This window comes from Microcaecilia unicolor, chromosome 6, assembly GCF_901765095.1.
Source record: "Microcaecilia unicolor chromosome 6, aMicUni1.1, whole genome shotgun sequence".
Classification (NCBI taxonomy): Eukaryota; Metazoa; Chordata; class Amphibia; order Gymnophiona; family Siphonopidae; genus Microcaecilia; species Microcaecilia unicolor.
Genome location: NC_044036.1, coordinates 96,756,531 through 96,781,987, shown reverse-complemented (window position 1 = coordinate 96,781,987; position 25,457 = coordinate 96,756,531). Strand labels below are relative to the sequence as shown.

General features: G+C 42.4%; 1 protein-coding gene across 2 annotated transcripts in view; it reads right to left on the bottom strand.

The window, feature by feature from the left end:
* Window positions 1–25,457, bottom strand: part of ACBD6 (acyl-CoA binding domain containing 6) — a 255,828-nt gene that overhangs the window by 213,569 nt on the left and 16,802 nt on the right. Inside the window, exon 3 of one of the 2 annotated variants that reach the window (XM_030206058.1) lies at window positions 22,871–22,980. In XM_030206058.1, the coding sequence (XP_030061918.1) occupies window positions 22,871–22,980 (110 nt within the window). The remainder of the gene's footprint in view (window positions 1–22,870; window positions 22,981–25,457) is intronic. The other variant, XM_030206059.1, reaches the window with a different exon arrangement.

Genomic DNA, 25,457 nt, shown 5'->3' with positions numbered 1-25,457 from the left:
GGTGTACATGTACATGCATACCTCCTACCCACCCCATCCTCCCACCCTGTCAGACTGTCATAGTAATGCTTGAATGTTTCACTTATATACACTGTCAGCTAGCACATTTGCTTAGTTCCGATCTGACGAAGAAGGGCAACCTTCGAAAGCTAATCAAGAAAAGTATTAAGTTATGTCCAATAAAAAGGTATCATCTTATTTCTTTTCCATGTTTTATTTTGTTTGACTTCTATTGATAACCTTAAGAGTGGACTAACACGGCTACCACACTCCTACTTAAGAGACCTGGTGGAAAGAGGACAACCAATGGGACACCATGATATCAAGGTACAAATTATATCAAAATGACATGATGAATCAAATTGGAGGAACAGCTACACTGAGGTGCCCAAGGATCTGTCATGAAATGCCTAGCCACCCGCTTGGGGTTACCATGCGGCCACTTAGAGGGTCTATCTCCCAGCACAACTCATGTCCGCCTGCACCTGCCACTTGTGCTCTATACTAGCACCTTCTTCCCACCAACTGGGTCACAACCACCTCTGGGCGAGTCTCCCGTGCTCAATTATCCCCAGTGATTTCTAGGTTACTGGGGCCACACTCCCAGTGATCCCCCAGTTCCCAGAAAGCACTCACAGACCCAACACACAAACCACCAGGATTCTTTATCAGTCCAGACAGGCAGAATGAATAAACAATTGTGTTAATTCTCAGAACCTGGAACAGTGGACAAAACGTGCAGTTGGTAAACAATAACAGGTAACTGAAATATGGATCAATTACGAAACTAACTAAAATATTGCATACTGTCTAAACAGTACCTGAAAGATCAGGACATATAACTGTTCACAGAGCCTTAACAAAAAGATCTGACTCTTCTTCTTCCAAACTAAGACTGAACTCAAAACCAGTAAAGTCCAAATGAGATGAGCTCCTGGACCAATCAGAGCCCAGTCAAAAAGATTTAAATGTATACTGCTGCTTGCTTCCTGCTTGTGTTAAAGAAAAAGAATACTCAGTTCCCTATAACAGCTTTAAGCATAAACATGCACCATCTGCTGGCCAAATAGGAGAAATACACTTCAGACATAATTAAAACAGGGAAACATCTAAAATTTTACAGGCTTAAAACCACGGGTGCCCTTTATAGAATAGCACATAGTGCCGGGATTCACACTCAACTTTGGGTGTGAGGAGTTACACCAATAGAAAACTAGGTGTAAATCCCAGCGCACAAGTTAGGCATGGATCCCCCCGAATTCCATAACCACTGCGCGCATTTAAGAGAATGTCCCTGGCCCATCCATGCCCCCTCCCATGGCCACTCCCCTTTGCATATCCATGTGGAAACACTTTGGCATGTGTGTTCGCATGCAGATCTGTCATTTCTGCCTCATTTCAGTGTCTTGCAGCTGTTAGAACACTTTATCATGCCAAAACTTTGGCGCGGACATAGCCCTTAATGTTTGGCACCATATATAGAATTACCCCTGGGTTTGCCCAGGGGAACCTTTGATGCCTGAGGGAACATCTTGGGGAAGGGGAATTCAATTTAGAAGGATCCATTGGGAAAGCAGGTTTGAGATTGAATGGTTTTGGGGGGGACAATGCCTTCTGGCGGCCGCTTCAGGATATGCCTTGGATCATCAAGCCATGTCTTTGCAACCTTGATGTTCACAAGCAGTGTTATTCATTTACCACAGGATTTAGTAACCTGCAGTACTGAACTGACGCTGGTTGCCGACTTTCTTAGTAAATTAAGGTACAGTAAAAGCCTGACTTTTACCACACCTTGGTAACTTATCCCCCTAAATACCTGGAAATGTTGCTGCTAAATTTGCTAGGCATGCACTTTTATTTGAAAGACAGTAAAACACATCCGTGCCATCTTCACGATTACCCACATCCCGATACCATAAGGCTTTTGTCATTAAATAATGTTACCTCATAAGTTCGCAATCTTATGGAAAACTAAACTGAGGGCCTCGTTCGAACAGCAGTGTTCCAAGATTATGATCTTCCCTGATTTAAATAAGTTGACTGTTCAGAAATAGATGGATTTCTTTACTCAAAGAGATCACATGAAATGGTTAGAAGCACAATTTGACCTCCTGTACCCTAATCAACTCTGAATAACACTTTATAACTCCATGAGAACCTTTAAGACCCATCATAACTGCAGAAATATCTGGACTTCGTACCAGGATTACCTACGGATGACTCTGTTGGCTCATCGGGAGGGTATGCAACTGTAACGCCAATTTTTAAAAGCACTCCAGGGATGATTCAAGTAACTCTAGACCAGCAATCCTAACATTGGTGCAAGGCAAAATGGTTGAAACCTATACTAAAAAAAACAAAATTACTGACCATAAAGACAGACAGACAGACAATGCACAATAAGAATGAATCAACATGGGTTCAGTAAAGGCAACTTTTGCTTACCGATATACTAGATTTTTGAAGATGTAAACAAGCAGATAATAATGACCTGGTTAATACAGAGTATTTTAAATTTCAAAAGGCATAGGCAGCATCCCTTGTGAGACACTCCTTAGGAAGGATTTGCAGAAGGATCCTGTAAGACTAGGAAAGTAAGCATCTAAAGGACAGATGAAATTTAATGGAGACATGTGCAAACTACAAGTACAAATTGATGGGTTCGCGTTAGAAGTCACCACTCCCATGAAAAAGTTGGTCTCTCAGCAGCCATTACCTCTCTCCCAACGCGATGCCCTTTCGGTACCGATATCGATGCCAACGTCGAAGAACCAAACCGAGCCCCAAAAAGTCGCTGGGCTTCTCAAGACGCTTGAGTCCATTTCTTCATACGAAGACACAGACTACAAGCAGCTGGGCTATGGTCGGGCCCAAGGCAGTGGATACACCAGGCGTGGGTATCGGTACCTGAGATGGTCCGGTGCCCCGAGTACAATGTTTGAAGCCGCTGGGTGTCTTCGATGACATGGAAGGAAAACGGCTTCCAGCAAATCCAAAGACATGATTGTGCCTGTTAAAGAAAAAAGGGCATTGACAAGAAGGGAACAACCCGACCGCGCAGCCCAAAAACAAAGGAAACTTTAAAAGGGCAAAAATAAAGAAAACTACTGGAAGTTTTTTTTTTCCAACTGTAAAATTTCTAAGAAAAGGAAAAGAAAATAAGGCAAAAGCCACAAAATGAATAAGCCTCTTTCCTGGGCCTGAGAGGAGCGGAGCAAAAAACTCCACCGCACCTCAACGCGGAGAAAAAATAACTGAGGAATGCATTCACGCGACGGACAGGAAATTGGTGCATGCTGCACGTGCGCCAGAAGACTCTAGCAAGACTTTTTTAAATATTTTGCTTGCAAAATGCCGATTCCCTGGCTGACGCGGACGTCGACCCACATGTGAGAACAATCAGCCTGCTTGTCCTCGGAGAACGATTGTTACAACATCTAAAAATTTTTGTTAATTCATACCTTACTATTTGTTGTGTGTGCATCTGAAATACTGTACCAATCGCCCTAATTCTATGTCAGTGTACTGATGCTAAGCAGCATTCGTGTGTGTATATTTGTAGAATATTAGCACTCACATGTATAAGATACAAACACAAGTGCCTTAGACGTAAATGCAAAGGGGTATATACATGGGTAGAGCAAAGGCAGGGCAGATATTTACATGGTTTTGTGTAACCTGGGTCTCACCTGTGCACTAGCTCCGGCCCTGGGCCACAAAACAGATTAGTCACTTTCAGGGCCACTCACCCCTCACTCATCAATTCCAGTACATATGCAATTGAGCTCGGGAGTGGGTTAATGGTCCAGAATAGAGATCTGGGGGTTTGGGAGATGCTCACGTTCTTGTTCACTCTCTCCTCTCGGCCTCAAAGACACACAATCTATGTAAGAACTCAAACCTTATTTTCTAACTTTGCAACGGAAGCAACATCAAACAGTCTTTTGTGATCCAACTCCAGGTAAACACAAATTCTGATCCAATTTTTCTGTTGTTCCTCAGGAGAACTTCTTTACCACTTCTCTCCTCAGGATTATTTACAAGGGCAAGTTCCCAATACGGAATATGTACATATATACAGCTCACCTGTTCATGCCTATCCCTTGGACAGTGTTCTTCCCCATGGCTGATTCTCTTCATTTTCTGTACAGACTCAAACTCTGCGGGTTCAGACCCTCCTCTGGTCTGACCCTCTGCTAGCGGTGACCCCTCTCTGGATCCACCCTGGTCTCAGGACCAAGCTCTCCCTGGCTCCAACCCCCTTGCTTCCAGGCTGGGTCTCTCCTGTGCCCACCTGTAGCATACCCAATCTCCCAGTTGCTACTTTCAGGAGCCACACCCTCCTTTACAGCCAGTGATCACACTCCTCACTTAGGATTCCCCTTTTCCCCTCCTGGTCTCTAGGCAGAAGACCATCAGGCAACCAAAGACCCCCTTCATGGGCATAATTCCAACCTTTATCCCCTTTGTAACTCCTCTCCCCTTGTTATTCTCCAGATGGGCAACTCTTTCTCTCCTGCAATTGTCTCAAAACCATTCCCCCCTGGGCTGGGCCTCCTTCCACCCAGGGACAACCCCACCACTCCAGCCCCTCTAGCAGGGACCTTCCTCATCCCAGGGCACTAGAAAAATCTATCACTTTATGTAATACCCATTCCAATGGGGTATTACATACATAACTTATAGACATGTATAAGTTCTGTGCACACCTGCTAATTAGGCATCTCATAGATCTGGCATTAAGTGGGTGAGCCCAAATTTTCTACTGACTTACTCTTGGCACACAGATACTGTTATAGAACTGATGCTCAGCATGCCTAACTGGAGGTGCCCAATTACAGCACTGCCCCCAATATGTGCAGAGGACAGCAAATCTATTTAACTTATAACACAGAGGGTAAAAGAGCAACCAGTTTTTAGAAAAAAGAAAGCTACTGCTTTGCATAACGGACAATAGTATGTCTCTCTGTAGAAGACTGCACAGATGTTATTAAATGCCAGCGTTCTTTTATGTAAATCCTGGTATTCTCTTCTGTGCTACATTACCATATTCTAATACTGACAGCAGCATGTGTGCAGAAAACATTTTAGATGTTATTTCAGAAGTCAAACTGCTTTGTAATTGGCACAAAATGGTAAACCACAAAGACAAGACAAGACCCAATGAGGATAATTTTATAAAGGATTTTCCATGCATAAAGGACTCTTAATTACCCCAAGGGTTATTCATGTAAAAGTGTATATGGTGACATAAAAGCACAAACTTTTAAATTACCTGTGACTAAGAGTGTTCAGGAGAGAGTTTTACAACTTCCTGTGGGTGGGACACAGCAGAGGAAAGGACCTGCCAGACAGAGGGCAGCCTTCAGAGCTGCTCTGCCTTGACCCACCAGCCTTTAGAGGACTGGGGGGGAATGAAGATAGGCAGATGCTGGACCCATGTGGGTGCACAGGGGAAGGAGATACTGAACTTGGTGAATGAGTGGGGGGGGGGAAAGGGGGCTCCAATTTCAGACAGCGCCTATCATTGGGTGACCCTGGGCATTTTGCCTAGCCCACTCAATGGTAACTACACCCCTGCCACAGATTGTATCATGGAGGGTCAGAACAGATGTTATTAGGGAACTTCATTGCCTGTTTGAGAAATGCTCTTTGGTTTAAGTTGTGCAAGGGGGCTGTATGGTATTTGTGAAAGTTGGTAATAAGATGCCTATGGTGCAGCATCCACTTAGAATTGTAAATAAAACATGTAAACAGTTTACTGCCTATCTATGGAAAAGGAAAGATTGCTGAGTTCCTGACCAAGGTATGTTTACTAAGATGCGTTAGTGTTTTCAACGCACCTGTAAATTTAAGGTGCGTTAAACGCCAACGAGCCTATACATTTCTATGGGCGCATTAGCATTTAACGCGAATACACCATTTACACGAAACGCACCCATAGCGCCGCTTAGTAAACCTACCCCGAAGAGAGCTACTCTAGAGGGACCAATCTGTGACAATAGCTAAAGGTTTGTTGCATATTACAGCAAAACATAAAGGAAATTAGGAGAAGCACAACCAGCTGCCCAATTAACATTGGAGAGTCTCGATGTATCTCAATTATTACAAATATCTATGAAAGCAAACAATTTTTTTCTTATATTACTAGTCTTCCTGAAGACAGAGATTTGCTATTAAAAGGGATAATTCTGATATAGATAGAAGGCATTTCTTGGCTAAAACCTAGTTGTCCACATATGTTTAAGCAAATTCAGAGTAAACCTTACATGTTTCTTACAATCAGTTCTTTAACTCAGTCTGTTAGAACACAATTATTTCTTAGGTTTCCATATACATTCTTGAAATATCACCAAGTAATGAGGTAAATATTTTGAGAGCTTAGCCATTTTTCACTCATATCTAGTTCTGAACCAACTATATATCAGTCAACCAATAGGCTCAGAATATTTGTAAATCAATCTGAAACACACTAATAAAAAGCTGATTTTTATCAGACTATCGTGTCCTAAAAGATCATTTAACTTCACTGCAAGCCTTAGGGAAATTGATTTCTGATTTAATGGTGTCAAATAAAAAGACTCATTGTATTGGGTGATCTAAATGTTCATTTTGATGATGTGAACTTCAAGCCCTTAGCTTATTTTATTTCATTAATATCTAATCTTGGTCAGATTATCATGGAGAACATACAAGGCAGGCTATGTATAAGATGATATTTTATGTGCTGAAGCAGCTCAGACTGTTTATCAGGTCAAGGTTTTAAAGGTCTCTAAAATCTCACTGGCAGATCATTACTTGATTGAGAATGATCTGATTCCCTTGTTTACAAGTTGTGGAAAACATTTGTAGATCCTTTTGTGGGGGAAGCAAGCCTGACCCCAAACACTTTTCTTAGTAAATTAGGGTAGATGTATCAAACATTGGTCCTAGGGGGCCCCAAACTAGTTGGGTTTTCAGGCTATCCTTAATGAATTTGTATAAGATAGTGTACACCCACTGCCTCCATGATTTGCAAATCTCTCTTGCATATTCATTAATATAACTATGACTACTGTTTATTATATCAAAATCCTTTTTATTCAAAATCTTTAATATACATGAAAGAGTCTTCCCACAATCTTAACCATGCACTCCTCTCATACACCATGTTGGTAAGGAAGAGGTTGGGGAATTTTTTCAGTTTGAGAGTATTATTTTTATTCTTTCTTCACTGTATTTATTACCAATATAAAAGGGGGGAGAGGTTCGGGAAAGGGGAGGGAAGGGGAAGAGCAGGGGAAGGAGGGGGTTGATTAAATGAGCACTCTTATGTTAGAAAATGTTGATGCTGTTTTTGTATTTTGCTGGTTGATCTCTTGAATAAAGAAGATTTAAACATAAATTATGTATGATTTTCAAAATATTCTCTGTTGAAGCACCATAATATATGACATCATCTATGGAGCCATATTGGCCAGCTAGAACTCTATGCTCTGGAGGTGCTAGGCTTCTGCAATTACACAGTGTTACCTGATATCAATTGGCAGAAACACTTATAAAAGTCTTTTACCCTAGTTGGGCCTTTAGAAAGGAACAAATTGCCAGGTGAAATCAGAATGTTAGAAGATTATTGTACCTTTAGAAAACAGCTCGAGAGACTATGTTTTTAGCCAGGAATTTGGCAACTGAGAACTATATGTTGATGAAGAATTCGAATACTTTACTGCTGCAATTATGTGCTTTATGTTATGTAGTGTTTTAAGTATCTTATTGTATTTATAATGTGTGTGTTGTTTTTATTGTACACTGCCTGGAACTGTAGATAGTTGCAGTCTATAAATATTTTAGAAAGTGTAAACCGTTGGCATACTGTGAAATTATAACTAGTTGAAAACAGATAAATATATTGGATATTCAACAATGAAGGATGAGGCTATGATGGAAAATTTAGAAATGAAAGACTGGAAAGATATTGTAAAATACGGAATTTAATTAAAGTGGAAAGATCTACACTTGACAGCTGATAAGGCAGCTTAAGACAGCATCAAACTGATGACGTAATGTAAAGGGTACACTCTTGCATAAGATGGAAAGAGATGGGAGAAGATCCAGGAAGGTTAGAATTGGGAACTGAAAGTCTGAAAAATCAGAAGTTTATGTAGTTTATAGATTATTTCACTTATTTAACATATTATACAGTACATCAATTACTTGCTGGTTGAAAGAACTGAACGTATATGTGAAAGATGATGTGTATCATTTGTATGACACTAATAAATGTTTTTAAAAAGTAAACAATGTGGCAAGGGAAGATATTATAAGTCTGTGTGATTGGTGATACAAGGGAGAATCATCGAAACAAAATGGGCAGGTAATCCTAAGGGGCTTCTCATGCTGCACAGCCCCACACCCATGGCCTAGAAATGGGAGGTCAGAGTGATACCTATTTGGATTCCTCAGAGGTCAACAGAAAGGAATATGAATGGTTCCTTCTCCCCACATCTCATACTCCATTATTTCCTATTTGTTTCTCCATCTCCTAAAGACCTTTGTTCTACACCAATTCTATTAAAAATAAAACCATGGTTGAATGTATGGTAGCTTAGTCTTAAGTTCAAAAATGGGTTATTTTATAAGTTCTTATGCAAGGAAATGGCCTTTCATAAAACAGCATGGTAACTTATGCTTATATACTGTGCATACATGCTCCTGGGTATGTAACCTGAGTGGCACGGAATTGCGATATACACATGTATTGTATAAAATATGTGGATACAGTGTAGATAGGCATCCTGTTACAAAATTACCCCCATTAAAGCTGGTTTGAACATTTGAGATATGGAAATTCAAGACAGCAGAACATGATGGATGTGTGATACTGCTGTCCATCAAACAGGGGAAAAAAATAAGTCAGTGATGTGGATCTGATCTCAAAGTAGCAAAAGTTTACAATGAGATGGTGGCCATGGTGAACAGGGGAGATGCTTAGCTCACAGAACTGGAAGTTGTACAAGCTGATTGCAAGACCTCACCTGGAGTAGTGCTTCCAGTTTAGGAAGCTGTACCTTCAAAACGATAGGGTCCAAGAAAGCACAAAGACAGACGGTCTGCAAACTCCAAGATGGAAAATAAATGGAAGCAGATTATTGACAAAACAAAACGTAATTTATTAGTAAAAACCAATGGAATATACACACACAAATAGCCCGACACAGGCCGTGTTTCGCCCCAACAGGGCTGCTTCAGGGGCTACACAACAGTCCTTCCCTGTCAAGTGTAATGAACACATATAAAATGTCCTGCAATTGAATATAAAGAATATCACCTTGATTTGAAAAAACACTTTCAGAGATAAGAGACTGTCGGACTGACATCAAGTCAGCATTCAATGTTTTGGCATCTCTGATCCAGCTGTTTTTTCAAATCAAGGTGATCTTCTTATATTCAATTGCAGGACATTTTATATGCGTTCATTACACTTGACAGTGAAGGACTGTTGTGTAGCCCCTGAAGCAGCCCTGTTGGACGAAACACGGCCTGTGTCGGGCTATTTGTGTGTGTATATTCCATTGGTTTTTTACTAATAAATTACGTTTGTTTTGTCAACGATCTGCTCCGTTTATTTTCCACCTTCAAAACAATAGAAACGCTCAAATGCATCACTAGTATAGCATAGGGTCTGCACCTAAACCCTATAAAATGAAACTTGATGACTTAAGTATGTGTGCCCTACAGGCAAGGAGAGAGGGAAAAGCAATATAAAAGAGAGATTCATATACCTCAGAAGCTATAAATAACATGTAAGAAGCAAACCTCTCACTGAAAAGAAAGTTCTACAACAGGAGTCACCATAAGATGCCATGACAGCGCTTCCCAAACATTGGGTCACGACCCCAAAGAGTTGTGCTTGCCATATTTGGTGTCACGACCTGGGGAGGGGTGCTACATAGGTGTGTCACTATGATGTGCTTCTGTGGGAGTCACAAGTGTTGCAGCCAGAAAAAAGTTTGAGAAGCACCTGCTCCAGGAGGACAGAAACATGAGAAAATCTCTCTTCACAGAAAGGTGAACAGATGTATGGATTGGCCTTCCATGGGAGGAAGTAGATGCAAAAACCTAACAAAATCTAAGAACACATTAAATAGGCACAAAGCCTCCCTAAGTGAGCAGAAAGGCAAGGAAAAGCCAAAGATCAATTGTGACCTTCAGAATGCACCAGGAAATTTATTTGTTCCATTTGATTGCTAGCTTCAGCATAAATACATTTGAAGCGAGGTAGCATGTCATCAGTATAAATAAACCCAATAAACTAATACACAATAAGAAACCCAATATTAGTCCATAAAATTCAAATCTCTGCCCCCTAAACTTAACTTGCTATATACAATTAAAATCCTTCCTAATAGCTAAGCAGACTAAACGGGCCTTCGGTTCCTTATCCACCAACATATTCTGTACCACTTTCTTCCTGAACATTCTTGCTGGGATTAGCAGTCATGAAAGAACAGTAAATTCCTCCTCCCCTAAGTTGCATATGAGAAATCAGCCCTCAAATATTTCCTACTATTATCTCTATAATGCTACAGTGTTTTTTTAAGCATGAATGCCCACAAAGATATTTTCCCAGTTCAAATTAACAGACTCCCAAAATGAAACTGACTAACATTTCCTGATATTTGCCTCCCTTATCAGAGAATACATTTTGCATGCTCAGTGATCAGGTTTGTGTCACACTCTGACACTCTTCCCTGTTTCAAGCCCAATGCCAGTTAAAGTACCAACTTGCAGATCGCAGGAAATGCTACAGCTGCCACTGTAGTAGGAACAGCAACCACCTTCTGAGTTAATAAATACACTATGCTATATACTACTCCTGAAATACGGGGTGTGAACCTGGAAATGAGCAACCCTCCAGATTTATTATAAGGACTCTGGAGGAGCAAAGTTTAATAATAAAAAGTTCCCAATTTAATTTAAAATGTAAAGCTAAATATTTTTCCATGTCAGCAGTTATGGTGGAATAGTAGAGGGCCATGCAAATGTGCAAGATACTCTTAGTCTTCCCTAATAATCTAAGGGGCATCCAGCATAATACACACATAACCTATTCTTTATAAAGAATTTTTAAATAGATGATCTTAATTTCCATTTAAACTAATCTGAACAGGAGTTTTTAAAACAAAACAAACAAAAAGCTAAATGCCAAGGAACACTAGTGAAAAGTTTTCAGCATAGCAACAGAAATGCCCCGTAACCAAGCAAATGCAGAAGCAACAGGCAGCCTCTTGCTGTGCAATACTGACCCAGCTGGCTGTATTGAAGACATACATGCTGGCTTAATACCTCCCCTGAGCCAGGCGTTCCACAAATCTTAATCCCTTAACTCTTCTTATTGACAAAATGAAAATGGAGGAGGCCAAAGATTCACTGGCTTTTTTCTTTGACAACTAATTATAGTGAAGTTATAATAAAACAACTCGGTACCTCTTTCCAAGCTTTTATCCAACATGATGCTCATTTTACCATTACATTATTTCTTACATCTTGCAAAATTCTCATTTAGAGATTCAATGCGGGTCATAATATTAAGAAGCTGGGCATACCCAGGAATATAGAATTATTTCAAACAATATCAACTAGTTATTAGACACTATAAATTTACCCTCCTGTTTACTAAGCCGTGGTAGCAGCTTGTGCGTGGCAATACCGACACAGCCCATTCAGACTGAAAGGGTTGTGTCAGAATTAGCGCACCACCAGCTGCTACGTGGCTTAATAAACCAGGGGGAGGGGGGTAGTATGTGAAAAAGATTTAAGCAATTTCCAATGTAGGTAATCAATTTTCAGAGTTTTAAGGGTAACAGATTCCATCATTTTGATGCCACACTTGATAACTGAAGGACTGGACAATGAGCAAAACAAAACAGACCTCCATTCCTCTACTCTGCTCCATCTTCCAGTTGACCTCCCTCGCTCTTCTTTCTCTATACAATTTTCTAGAAGTAAATGTTGGTTAGAAATATTAAAAATAACTAAACTTGCTTAATTACTCAGTTGAGAAAACATCATGTCAAGACTCTTCACTTGAAACCTCAACGGGCCAGAGAAAAGTCTTACACTTTTTAACAAACCCTTAAACGGGCTAAACTATTATTGGTTTCAGATTTTTTTTTAATGGGGAAAAAGAGCAGTAGAAAACAATTTTCATTCCTCCTCCTGACACAGATGTGAAAGAAACAGTACACACCAACCTCTATGACAGCTTCAGATGTTATGGCCAGTTCTATTACAGCAGCAAGCAGGTCCCTGGAGAAGCCTAGTGGTCAGTGCAGTACACTGTAGAGAAGGGAACCCAGACCCATATCCCACTCTAACTGGTACACTTGTGGTGAAAAGTGTGAGTCCTTCAAAACCCACCAGCAACCTACTGTACCACATATAGGTGACACCTGCAGCTATAAGGATTATTGTAGTAGTGTACAGTTGGTACAGTAGGTTTCTGATGAGTTTTGATGGACTCACCATACAATATAAGGGGTTATGGTGAGATGTGTACCTGGGACCTTTTATGTGAAGTCCACTGCAGTGCTCCCCCTAAGGTGCTCCACTGCTCTGCTGGTATGTCTGTGTGGCCAGTCTCCTAAGAATGCTGGCCCCTCCATACATCCCAATGGCTTGTTTTTGCACATATTTTTCTTGGACTTTTTTTTTTCAAAAATGGTCCAAAAAGATAGATGCACTGAGCATAAAAAACATCTAACAAATGGCCATTTTCAAAACAAAAGATACACGTTTTTCCGGTTCAAAAATCACTATGTTCACCACTTGGTTTTCGGACGTTTTCAGCAAACACCAAGAATTGGATTTAGATGTCATATTGAAAATGCCCTCCACATATGTCATTTATAAGTTCATTTCTCCCACTTTAAAATAGGACGCCACGTCCTCTGCTGATGGGACATTTGAACTTGATTCCAACTGTTAAGTCGTCAATATTTCTAAATTAGGTCACCAAAGAAAAAAATTGTTATTATCTAGTTTGTCTTTATTTATTAAATAATTGAATAATTGTATCTTATATTTTTGAATAATTTTCCTCCATTCCAAACTGTAATGTTCCCTATTGGATTTCCACCAATGAAGAAGAACTGAAAGAATAAGAATCCATACTTAAAGTTTTTTTTTAAACTTTTATAAATGACTGCTAGCCACCCAACGCATCTGTACACAAATGTAAAATTTTATATCCTAACAGACATAATTCAGCCAACCAGGTTTCAGTAAAAATGGCAATTTTTAGAAAAGCCACAGTTTATACACATGACAGTGGCACGCAAAGATTTGAAGTTTTCTTCTAGGTGTGTTTTGGGAAGGGGGAAGGGAAATGAGACTTGATATACCACCTTTCTGTGGTTTTTGCAACTGCATTCAAAGCGGTTTACATGGTTTATGCAAGTACTTATTTGTATCTGGGGCAATGGAGGGTTAAGTGACTTGCCCAGAGTCACAAGGAGCTGCAGTGGGAATTGAACCCAGTTCCACAGGATCAAAGTCCACTGCACTAACCACTTTATACCTACAGGCTTCTTAGCGTTTAGTGCACACTAATTCCCTTAACATATGTTAAAACCCTAATGCCCACATTGCTTAATTATTTATTATTTCTTTCTTTCTTAGGATTTACCGCCTTTTTGAAGGAATTCACTCAAGGCGGTGTACAGTAAAAATACATCAAACATAAGCAATTATAGCAGTAAAAATATTCAAATAACAATACAAAGTACGGCGTGGAGGGGCATTTTCAATATGACGTCCAAGTCCAACTTTAGATGTTTTGCTAAAAACGTCCAAAATTCAAGTGGGGAACATAGCCTTTTCAAAACAGAAAAAATGTCTATCCTTTTTTTCGAAAATGGCTATTTGCTAGATGTTTTTGTGCTCTGTGCATTTATCTTTTTGGTCCATTTTCGGGGGGGAAAAATCCAAGTGGAAAACGCCCAAAATCAAACCATTGGGATGCAGGAGGAGCTGGCATTCTTAGTAGACTGGCCACAAAGACATCCCTATGCTACTGGTCATAACAGAATGGCCAAAAATGATGTTATAGCAGCGACATTAAGTTTTTGAAGAATCGACAACAGCTAGTGCAGTCTCTTCCTTATGAGGCTGCTTTGATATGGAACATTCTACTATTTTGACTGGAAATTGCTACTCCATCCACATAGGAGGAGGCTCTGATCAGCCAGTTGTCCAGAGACGGATGCACCCGGATTCCCTCCTTCCTGAGGAATGCTGCTGCTGCTGCTGCCACCACCACCAACCATGACCTTGGAGAAGGTTCTGGGTGCTGTTGACAGACCAAACAGCAGTGCTGAAACTGAAAATGCTGCATCAAGATTTCCAACCAAAAATGCTTGACCCAGAGAAACCAGTTTAACCCGCTTGAGGTCAAGAATAGGCCAGAAGGATCTGCCTTTCTTGGGAACCACGAAAAAGAAGGAATAACATCCCTGACCCCTTTTGACCAAGGTAACAAGAACTACTGACCCCAGCTCCTCCAGGCTTCGCAGCGAGGACCGAATCGCATCCTGTTTTCCCAAGGCTCTGCATAAGGATTCCAAGAAAGAATAGACGATGGGAGTGGAGAACTCTAACTTGTAACCATCTTTGATAATGTTCAAGACCTACTGATCTGACATAAGCTTGGCCCACTCCTTGTAGAAGAGAAATGACCCCCAATCACATTGGGCAGGGAGTGGACCTGTGTCCCTTCATTGGGAGGAGTGAGTTGTGACTGAAGTACTGGTGGATTGTGCTGAAGGGCGCTTGTCAGAGCAAAAGGAACGGCTACTGCTGACATCATGGCCGCTGGAAGGAAGACAACCACCCAGGCTAATACCTCCTAGTATCCTTCATCCAGGAGCGAGGTTGGGAAGACCGAAAGGTCTCCTTCAGTTTATCCTCAGGAAGGCGCTAAGTCTTGGAGTCCCCCAAGTTTTTAACCAGTTTCTCCAAGTCCTTTCCAAACCACAGTTTCCCCGGAAATGGGAGTTTGGTGAGACATTGCTTAGAAGCAGCATTTGCCGCCCAATGGCACCACAGCAAATGCCAGGCCGTGACCGTCAAGGCCCTCTGCTTCGTCAATGCCCTGAGCAGATCATACAAGGGGTCTGCCATGTAAGCCAGTCCTGGCTTCACTGCTAGGAAATAAGTGAGCCTTCAGAGTCCATGGATGAATCCACCACCCGCTGAACCCAGCCTAGCCACATATAAGCTGCAGATGGACACCTGAAAGGAAAAAGCAGAGACTTCAAAAGAGAGCTTGAGGTCCCACTCCAGCTATCCTGTATGTCTTTGAGAGCAATACCCCCCACTACAGGGAGGGTTGTTTCCTCAGTCACTGCTACCACCCAAGTGTCCACCTTAGGCAAATGGGACCACTCAAGCTCCTCCTGCAGAACCAGATTCAAGCAGGACATAGCCCTAGATACTCGCAGGCTGGCATCTGGTGAGGAACACTGAACCAAAATCAACTCTTGCATCGGCTCATGGACCAGAAAGGATCTGGGAGCTTCTTGGTGCTAGCCATCAAGGCACTGGCCGAGGATGCCAGGCGGAGCATCCTGGGATGAAATCTCAAGCACTTCCAGGGCCTTGATAATAAAACTAGGGAGTTCTTCCCTGTAAAACTGCTGGACCGCAATACTGAATCACCAGGAGGCTTACTGTCCCTTTTGGATTAGTTCAGTTTTGCACTCTTTCCTCCTGCCAGTGGACGGGCACAACCCATCAGTTTCTGGATTCATCTGCTCTGATGCTAAGGAAAGTGGTGATTGCATTTGTAACAAATCAGTCCAAAGCTTAAAACTGAAACATAAATAAATGCCTGGTTTGGGGGTGGGGGGTGGAGTGTTATAATAGTTTCCTTGAAATTTATGGCCCACTCATTTTTATCCTACAAGAGAAGCATAAGGAAGGGGGCTCACAAATATTTGAATGCTCCCACAGAAAATATCACAGGGTTGTTGGCACCACATGCCACTCACAGTGGAAAATGTAAAACACAGCAGATGACAGCAGCAGATTGAAGCAGCCAAAAAGAGCTAAGACTAGTATACGCTTTTGCCCAAAGCTTTAAGGATCCCCATTTAAAAGGTGAAGGACACATACTTAGAGGCATGTTTAATGATTTCCTATGAGGACTGAGTAAACATATGTATTACTGGTGGCACAGATAAGCATTTTTTAAAAGGTTTGCAAAAGCGTGCTGCTTAGGAGACAGATTTCTCCAAACAGACAGGGTTCAAAACTTATCAATACTGCACTTGTTGGTCTTAATACCTGCAGGCCTCACCCTGCTGTTCTAAATTCCCTTAATTTTTTTTTCTTGTTAATGGAAATCATGATTTTCTTTCACAGTTTCATACGCAAGTGGAGAAATGTTCTGCCGACTGAATACAGGGCTTCCAGGCGACCAACTCAAAATCACAAAATCAGAATAGAGAAATGCTGCCTACAGGGCAATATCACAAACATATCCACAAAAATACTAAATTTCAAGCCTCTGGTGCTAGATGCTGCACTGTGATCTCTGCAGGGACCTCAGAGTTGTACATGCAGAAGATGCCACCAGGGAAGGACCAAGATCCCTAATTATAGAGCAACTTAATCTTTGGTGTGTGTGGTGCTATATTTTCAGGAATATACTCTTGCTTCCCGGCTGGCTGTCAAAGTGATGCCTTAAATAAAAGCATCAATGAAGTTCTGATTTGTTCAAGATGAATGGAGATCCACAAAAATAAAATTCACATTTGTTATTTCTCACCCATATATTTCCAGAAAAGCAAACTATAATGTAACAGAGAGAGGGAACAAAGTACAAAAAAGTACAAGCAAAAAAACAGCACAAAGGGCCTTTAAAAACAAAGGGAACCCAATTCTTTCATCAAAAGAGTCCTTTAATAATGAAATTTGATTGGAGGAAGACCCGACACCAATGGTGTGCGTGAACCTTGCATCACATGATATTCGGAGGAACATTTTGGAAATCATCAGACGGTTGAAATTAGTCTGTTGAAGCCTCTTTTGTCATTGGTGTGACCCCTGACGCAGGTGTGGCAGCACCGAAACACAGCCCGTGTCGGGTCTTCCTCCAATCAAATTTTATTATTAAAGGACTCTTTTGATGAAAGAATTGTGTTCCCTTTGTTTTTAAAGGCCCTTTGTGCTGTTTTTTTGCTCAGAAAAGCAAACTACACATTATGTTCTACCATTTGAAAGTCATATTTTAGAGTACTATAAGAAAATCAAGTCATTTTCCTCTGACACTTGCTGCAAGGTTCCTTGTTCAGGTGTTCACACACAGAATCCAAGAGCACGAAAGTAGGTTCATTTCACAAGCTATGATGCAGGACAGGAATTATAATTGTATTCCCCATCTATTTCATTCTTATTATTGAACTTCAATAAATCCTCAGAAGCTGACACAATAATAAAAAATAGATTCTGTTAACTCCCCCCCCCCCCCAACTCTTTCCAAGCAATAGCAGAGATAACACTAATTATTTGAATCTGTAATATCATTATCTTAGTGCACACTTGATGTATGCAGTATTATAAAGAAACATACACTGGTCAATATTCACCTGCTGGTCGTCAGCAATTTTCTAGGCCCCGATATTTAATTCTGGGCTATGTCTGGGCACTGGCATTGAATATCCAGCTCTGACTAGCCAAGAAATACCCACCAGGACTTATGCAGGTTCCAGCCAATATTCAGTTGGGATCTGCATAAGATACTTATGCGGGTCCATGCCCCCCCCAGGGATCAGAGAAGTGTGGCTGAAGGCAGAAGGAGAGAGAGAACAGAAACAGGGTAGCTGAAGGTAGGGGGAAGAAGAGTTCCAAGTTTTCAAGTTTATTTGGGATTTACCATCTCACCAATCAAACTGAATATCTGAGCAGCTTACAATCTAATAAAAAGAGTGAGAAAAATGGATTGGGGCAACTAGAAAAACTGAAAAGAGGGGTGATTAAGGCATGACAGGAAGAGAACTTTAGAAAGGAACCTGTGTAGGGGGTGGAAGAGGGGGATATTGGTGCTGAGTCTCTATTATTTTTCTTGTGGGGCGATATTGAAGCTGTCAAGCTACTGTTATTTTTATTCTATGCCTGGCATTATTCTTACAGAGCATGTGTCACATAACTTTTCATTCTTAGCAACTCCTAGCATCTAGATTAGTAAAGGCAGAAATAAATGCTGTTTCTTGTTTTGCCCCATTGAAAAATGCCTTTTTTCACAGCTGCGGTAAAAAAAAAATGGCCCAGTGAATGTGAAAAACACGAGCCCACACTACCACAGGCCACGTTTTACCGATGCATAGTAAAAGGACCCCTCGGAGGTCCTTTTACAAAGGCATGCTAGTGTTTTTAGTGTGTGCTAAAAACAAGCATGTGCTAAACATTAGAGACGCCCATATATTCCTATAAGTGTCTCTGGCCTTTAGACCACACTAAAAACATTACCATCTAATATAATAAAACGCACCCTCAACGTTCTGAGGACAACGTTCTGAAGCCATCTGACGTCACTCCCAGGCTGAAGGGTTCGTGGATTCATGGTGTGAAGCCTTCAAGCCAGCCAGCCGTCTCTGCCCCGCCCTCGCGTCAAACGTCATGACGTCGAGGGCGGGAAAAAAACCAAACAATTCCGGCAGCGCAGCGTCAGGGAAGGAGGCGGCGCTCCCGACTTCTCTAGCCTTCCCTTCGCTGTGTTCCGCCTTCTTCTGACGTCAAGGATGACGTCAGAAGAAGGCGGAACACAGCAAAGGGAAGGCTAGACGTCGGGAGTGCCGCCTCCTTCCCTGACGCTTCGCAGCCGGAACCGCCACGGAGGTAAATTTAAAAAGAAGAAAAAAAAAAAAAAAAGGAAGTTGGGGGGAGAGAAGAGGGTGGCCAGTAAAGTTGAACAATGGGAGCGGGAGGGCAGGGGAGAAACGACAGCATGGATGCGAAGGGGGGGGGGAGAAGAGGGCGGGCCAGGCTGGGACATGGGAGAGAGAGGAGCATGGATGCGAGAGGGGTCATGGAAGGGAGAGAGGGGAATTGCTGGAAAAGGATGAATGGAGGGGGCAGGGGACAGAGGAGCATGGATTGGGAGGGCAGGGCTCAGGGAGAGAGGGGAATTGCTGGATAGGGATGAATGGAGGGGACAGATGGGCATGGATGGATATGGATTGCAGGGCAGGGCTCAGGGAGAGAGGGGAATTGCTGGATAGGGATGAATGGAGGGGACAGGGGACAGAGGAGCATGGATGGGCATGGATTGGGAGGGCAGGGCTCAGGGAGAGGGGAATTGCTGGATAGGGATGAATGGAGGAGACAGATGGGCATGGATGGATATGGATTGCAGGGCAGGGCTCAGGGAGAGAGGGGAATTGCTGGATAGGGATGAATGGAGGGGACAGGTGACAGAGGAGCATGGATGGGCATGGATTGGGAGGGCAGGGCTCAGGGAGAGAGGGGAATTGCTGGAAAAGGATGAATGGAGGGGGCAGAGGACAGATGGGCATGGATTGGGAGGGCAGGGCTCACACTCTCTCTCATATACAATGTCTTTCTGACTCTCACTCTCACACACTCTGTCTCACACTGTATCACATTCACTCTCTATGTGCCACACAGTCACTCACACACTCGCTTGGTCTCATACACTCACTCTCACAGAGAATCTGTGTCTCACACACACTCTCTCTCTCGCCCACACACACACACTCTCTCTCACACTGTGTCTCACATACACACTTGCACACACTCTCATTCTCACACACACACTCTCTCACAAACACACTCACACCCAGACTCACTCTCTCTCTCACACACACACACTCACACTTTCACTCTGACTCTCAAACAGTCACTCTCACATACACTCTCTCAAACATACACACTCCGAGGAAAACCTTGCTAGCGCCCGTTTCATTTGTGTCAGAAACGGGCCTTTTTTACTAGTGTCTTTATAAAAGACCCCTCTGTGAAGTAACTGAATTTACATCAAAATTATAATATTCTTTTTTGCATGGTTCGTAATAACAGGAAGTCCTCTAGCAGAATACCATGACTTAAGAACATGCCATGCTGGGTCAGACCAAAGGTTCACTAAGCTCAGTTTTCTGTCTCCAACAGTGGCCAATCCAGGTTACTTAGATAAGCAAACAAGTATGCAAATAAAGATCCGGGGAAAGGGGCTTTGAAACTCAAGGTGCAGTAAAGCAGCAAGAGGTTTTTGTATTAGGTCCTAAATATTTTGTAGTGACAATCAATGTGCTTTTAGGAATAAGGACATTGTATATTATGAAAGTCGCTAACTAAAATTTTCTTATAAAGACAATCCCCCTGACACTCCATTTCCCATCTCCACCCAACACTACAAGCAACAAAAAGGTACTAGTTTCAAACCTTCCTCCTCAAAAAAAACAAAAAAAAAAAGATATTTTAGGCAGTGGTAGGAGAAAATAATAAAACAGAAGAAAAAGGATTGAGACCCTCAAGAAGCTAGAGATACTGTTTTTAACGAACATTTTTGAAACTTAAACAATTGTCAGTATAATTTGGCTTACATTTCAAATACGGTTGTATAAATCAGATTTTTCTAAGTCTTGCCACAGAATCTACTCCTGAGCTGCAGCAGAGACTGGCACATCGGTTAACAGACATATGCAACTGCTTCTGATTGAATGACTAAAGAGAGCATACTTCAATCTGGCAAGGGTCAGTGCTGCATTTTTACAATTACTACACATATTACAATTGGGTAAAATAAGGCACAGGGAGGTGAAATTACTTTCTCAAGCTCAAACAAAACCAGTTGATAAGCTGGGACTGGAATACAAGTTTCTAAATCCTAGATCCATGAGCTAACTTCTCTGCTATTCCCTCTCCTTAAAATAACATCAGAGCAGGAAATGTAAACAAAATACATGAAAAAACCCCAAAGGGTAAAAGAAAAAATCCAGTTTAGAAGTTACTTTACATAATGAGACCTTGTGCTGCCTGCATGACTTCTAGGTTGGTTCAGTTCACTGGCTGCCAATTTTAAGACTCTCAGGGCCACATGCACTAAACTTAACGTGGTTTTTAAACTGGTTCTAGCCAGTTTAGCGCGCAAGTAATAAACCAGAACATGCACAAAAGGATTCTCCAAGCCATTTTCCTGTCACGTTAGCAGCTAACGAAAACGGAATGCAAATGGGCTAATTACTATTATAATGTGAATGCGATGCACTACCGTTTCCGACCCCATGCACAAAACAGTCCCTACCTTTACCGTGGAAATTTTAACGGGAGGTGTGGACCTGCCGGTTCTTCATTATTGCAAGTAGGAGAAGGGGAGAAACAAGGCAGGGAAGATGGAGCACAAAAAAAAAAGTATAACAGCTTACACGCAGCTTCTTTGCGTGTATGAAAGCCATGCCACTGGCAAGAAATTGTTGGGGGGGGGGGCAGTACCGAAATGTAAAGCATAAAAGTAATGGTGATTTACCAAAATTGCAAGGAAAACAAGGGTCCATCAAAGAAACAGCGTCTGTGGGAAATGGGCTTGGTTCCACCCCCAACTGTTCCTGCTGCTTCCTTCTATTGGCTGGCTGACATCCTAGAACGGCCATCTCCCTGAAGATGGACTCTCATTGGCTGGCTGCTGTCCCAACTCCTGCTCCCTGCAGGGCTTCCCTGATGACATCACTTTAGAGCTGTGAACTGATTGGATCCGAACTTCCTGGTGTCCCCCTCCACAGAGAGAGGCTAAACCAATTGGCCAGCATCAGCCTGGGATGTCCCGCCTACTCACTACTGGAGGGAGGCACCAGGAAGTTCGGATCCAATCAGTTCACAGCTCTAAAGTGATGTCATCAGGGAAGTCCTGCAGGGAGGAGGAGTTGGGACAGCAGCCAGCCAATGAGAGTCCATCTTCAGGGAGATGGGTGTTCTAGGATGTCAGCCAGCCAGTAGAAGGAAGCAGCAGGAACAGTTGGGGGTGGAACCAACCCCTGATGCTGCTGATTCTTCACAGAAGAGCAGAGAGCAGCAGAAAGGTTCTTCCCATTTTTTCCCAGCATCGGGAGGCAGGAAGCTGCAATACAGGTATGCCCATCCAAAAAAAGCGCTTTTGTGTTTGCCAAAAAAAAAAGGGTAAATCTACTGCTGCGTGTATGAGAGCCGTCTGTAGCATGCGCAGAGCAGCCACGCATAGCGATTGACTGTTCTGCGCATGCTCAGCTCACCGACTTGCTTCCCCCATATCGCATGCAAATGAGCTGGGTCGCAAAAGCAACGAGCAGCTCATTTGCTTGCTATTTTCTTAGTGAATCCCTCTGTGCTTCTAAATTGGTCAATTTTACCAATTTGGAAACGCAGACTGGTCCTTAACGAGACCTCTGCGCATCTGCCTCTCAGTCACTGCAGAAATGGATCTGTGAAGCTTAAAGATTCACTAACATACAGTTTTTGTTAAGAATATTATTACGTTAACACTATGATTGTAAGCTATGATTTTATAAATTGAAATGGTTTTAATAAATCTTCAGCTTATTAACCTACTTTTTCATATTTTTTGAGATAATAAAAATATATGTTTTTGTCAACTATTTTCCCACCACACTTTTTTTTTATATATATCAGTGGTATGTTATCCGGTAGATAGCCACTTGATTTGTTTGAGCTCACTAAACTGTTAACCAGGAAATCATAGCTCGAGCTTTATAACCATTCAACTTCCACAGTAACTCAAAAGTGAAAAGAAAAATTCATAGAATTTACATTAGAGAATACCAAACATATAACCATAGCATGTTGACACACCTAATATCCACTAAAATCTGTCCAACTGTACCTATTTGTCTCACCTGAGGGTTCCAGTTTGGGTCCAGCTTTTTCACCGTAGCAATGTACTCTTGCATAGCCTGCTGAGGACTGGAATCTCCCAGAGCCTTCCATGCCTCCCTGCAACACAGAGAAATCAGAGATGAATAAAGTGCTCACCATTTGCTTAGTCCAAGAAACCAGAAACTTAAATAAGACTTCAGTGCCATCAAGTGTAACCATCTCCAAAGCATACTGCATATTTCTTCCAAACATATGTAGTGAGTTCTCAGTTAGGAGGGGCTGAGGATGACCCCTGAGGCCATACAAACAAACAATTTATACATATCTGTGGTTAACTCAAGTACTCCTTGAGGAGTAGCTAAGTGATAAAAACCATCTCTGGTGGTTCTTGCATGCAAAGACCAGTCTTAAATAAGCTTCATTAATTTAAATTGCAGGAACTCCTTAGAGAAGCATACATCTGTTACTGGGAGTTGCTTCTTCAAGGAAGAATTTAATTACCTATAAAGGCCAGAAATCTAAGCTGTAAGAATCTACCTCAGGAACTAGAGGATGTCACTTCATAACTAAAGCTGGGGTGCGCTGACTCTGAATCCTCATTCTGGAAAAGAAGGGATACATAATAGGGTGTCTTCTACTAAATCTCTATTGTGGACTGTTCGAATTTTTTAAAACTGTGTTCATTTTCACCATCTGGTATTCTGTAGAACATCAAAATCACTGAAGTAAAATTTACCCCAGACTCTAAAACTGAGTCTGGGAAGCAAATGTTTGGGGAAGAAACAAGTGGCATCCTGGGCACTGATACCCTTAACATATGACCATCTTCCCACCCTGTGACAAAACTCTTGATAAACTAAGTAGAAAGAACACTTACTCAATGAATCCAAGTGAATGCACGGACATAATGGCGGCAATTCTATAAACTGGTGCCTCAGTCTAGGTAGCCGAATACTGTGCACACAGAGCCAATTCTATAATGGCATCTTGGCACCAAGATTCTGTTACAGAATACTAGCATGCTGGCACTAGTGTGCCCATGTTAAGGCGCACCCTCTTACACTATGTCAATGGCAGGCATAAGTTAGCATACAAAGTAAGGTAAGTACATAAGTACATAAGTAGTGCCATACTGGGAAAGACCAAAGGTCCATCTAGCCCAGCATCCTGTCACCGACAGTGGCCAATCCAGGTCAAGGGCACCTGGCACGCTCCCCAAACGTAAAAACATTCCAGACAAGTTATACCTAAAAATGCGGAATTTTTCCAAGTCCATTTAATAGCGGTCTATGAATCTATCTAACCCCTTTTTAAACTCCGTCAAGCTGATAATTTTCTTTCCATCAATCATAGCTGATCAATCCATAGACTGGTGGGTTGTGTCCATCTACCAGCAGGTGGAGATAGAGAGCAATCCTTTTGCCTCCCTATATGTGGTCATGTGCTGCCGGAAACTCCTCAGCATGTCGATATCAAAGCTCCATCCGCAGGACTCAGCACTTAGAGAATTACACCCACAAAGGGACACTCTGCCCAGCTCACCACTGCCGAAACGGGGGAGGGGAATTAACCCAGCTCATCCCCACACAAGTGGGGGAGGGGAATCCGTCCAGCTCATCCCCGCGGAGCGGGGGAGGGACATCACCCCGCCGATGCGGGGGGATCTGGCTTATCCTGCAACCGCAACTGCAGGAGGAGCTGACTGACCCTAACACCGCCGAAGCGGGAGGGGTACAAAGCTGCCCTACAGCCGCACGAAGCGGGAGGGAGCGCCGGCAGAATTTAGGTCTCAATCCAGCCCTGTAAAACGGAGGGGAGAGGAATGCAGCAGCTCACTGTAACACAAAATCGTCTCAACTCCTGAAGAATCCAATTGAAAAAACTTGAACACGAAGTCCTCCTGAACAGGAACTGAAGACTAAACTTGAACCTGAAATGCAACCAGAATATAAACAGTACAGATATCTGGGAGGGGCTATGGATTGATCAGCTATGATTAATGGAAAGAAAATTATCAGGTATGATACATAATTTTACCTTCCATATCATCATGCTGATCAATCCATAGACTGGTGGGATGTACCGAAGCATTACTCACCCAGGGCGGGACATAGAAATCCCTGACCACAACACTGAAGCTCCAAACCGGGCCTCCGCCTGAACAGCCACAGTCAAGCGGTAATGCCTGCAGAAGGTATGAGCCATCGAGGCCGCCTGAGCTCTAGTGGAGTGAGCCTTCAGCCGGATAGGCGGCACCTTCCCCGCGGCCAAATAAGCCGCTGCAATGGCTTCCTTGACCCATCTTGCCACTGTAGGCTTAGCAGCCTGCAGACCCTTACGAGAACCTGCAAACAGGATAAACAGATGATCCGACTTCCGGAAATCATTGGTCACTTCCAAGTATCTGATGATGACTCGTCTCACATCTAGATATTTGAGAGCAGAGTACTCCTCTGGGTAGTCCTCCCTACGAAAGGATGGGAGACAGAGCTGCTGATTCACATGGAAGCGAGAAACAATCTTGGGCAGGAAGGAAGGCACTGTGCGAATAGACACTCCTGCCTCAGTGAACTGCAGAAAGGGCTCTCGACATG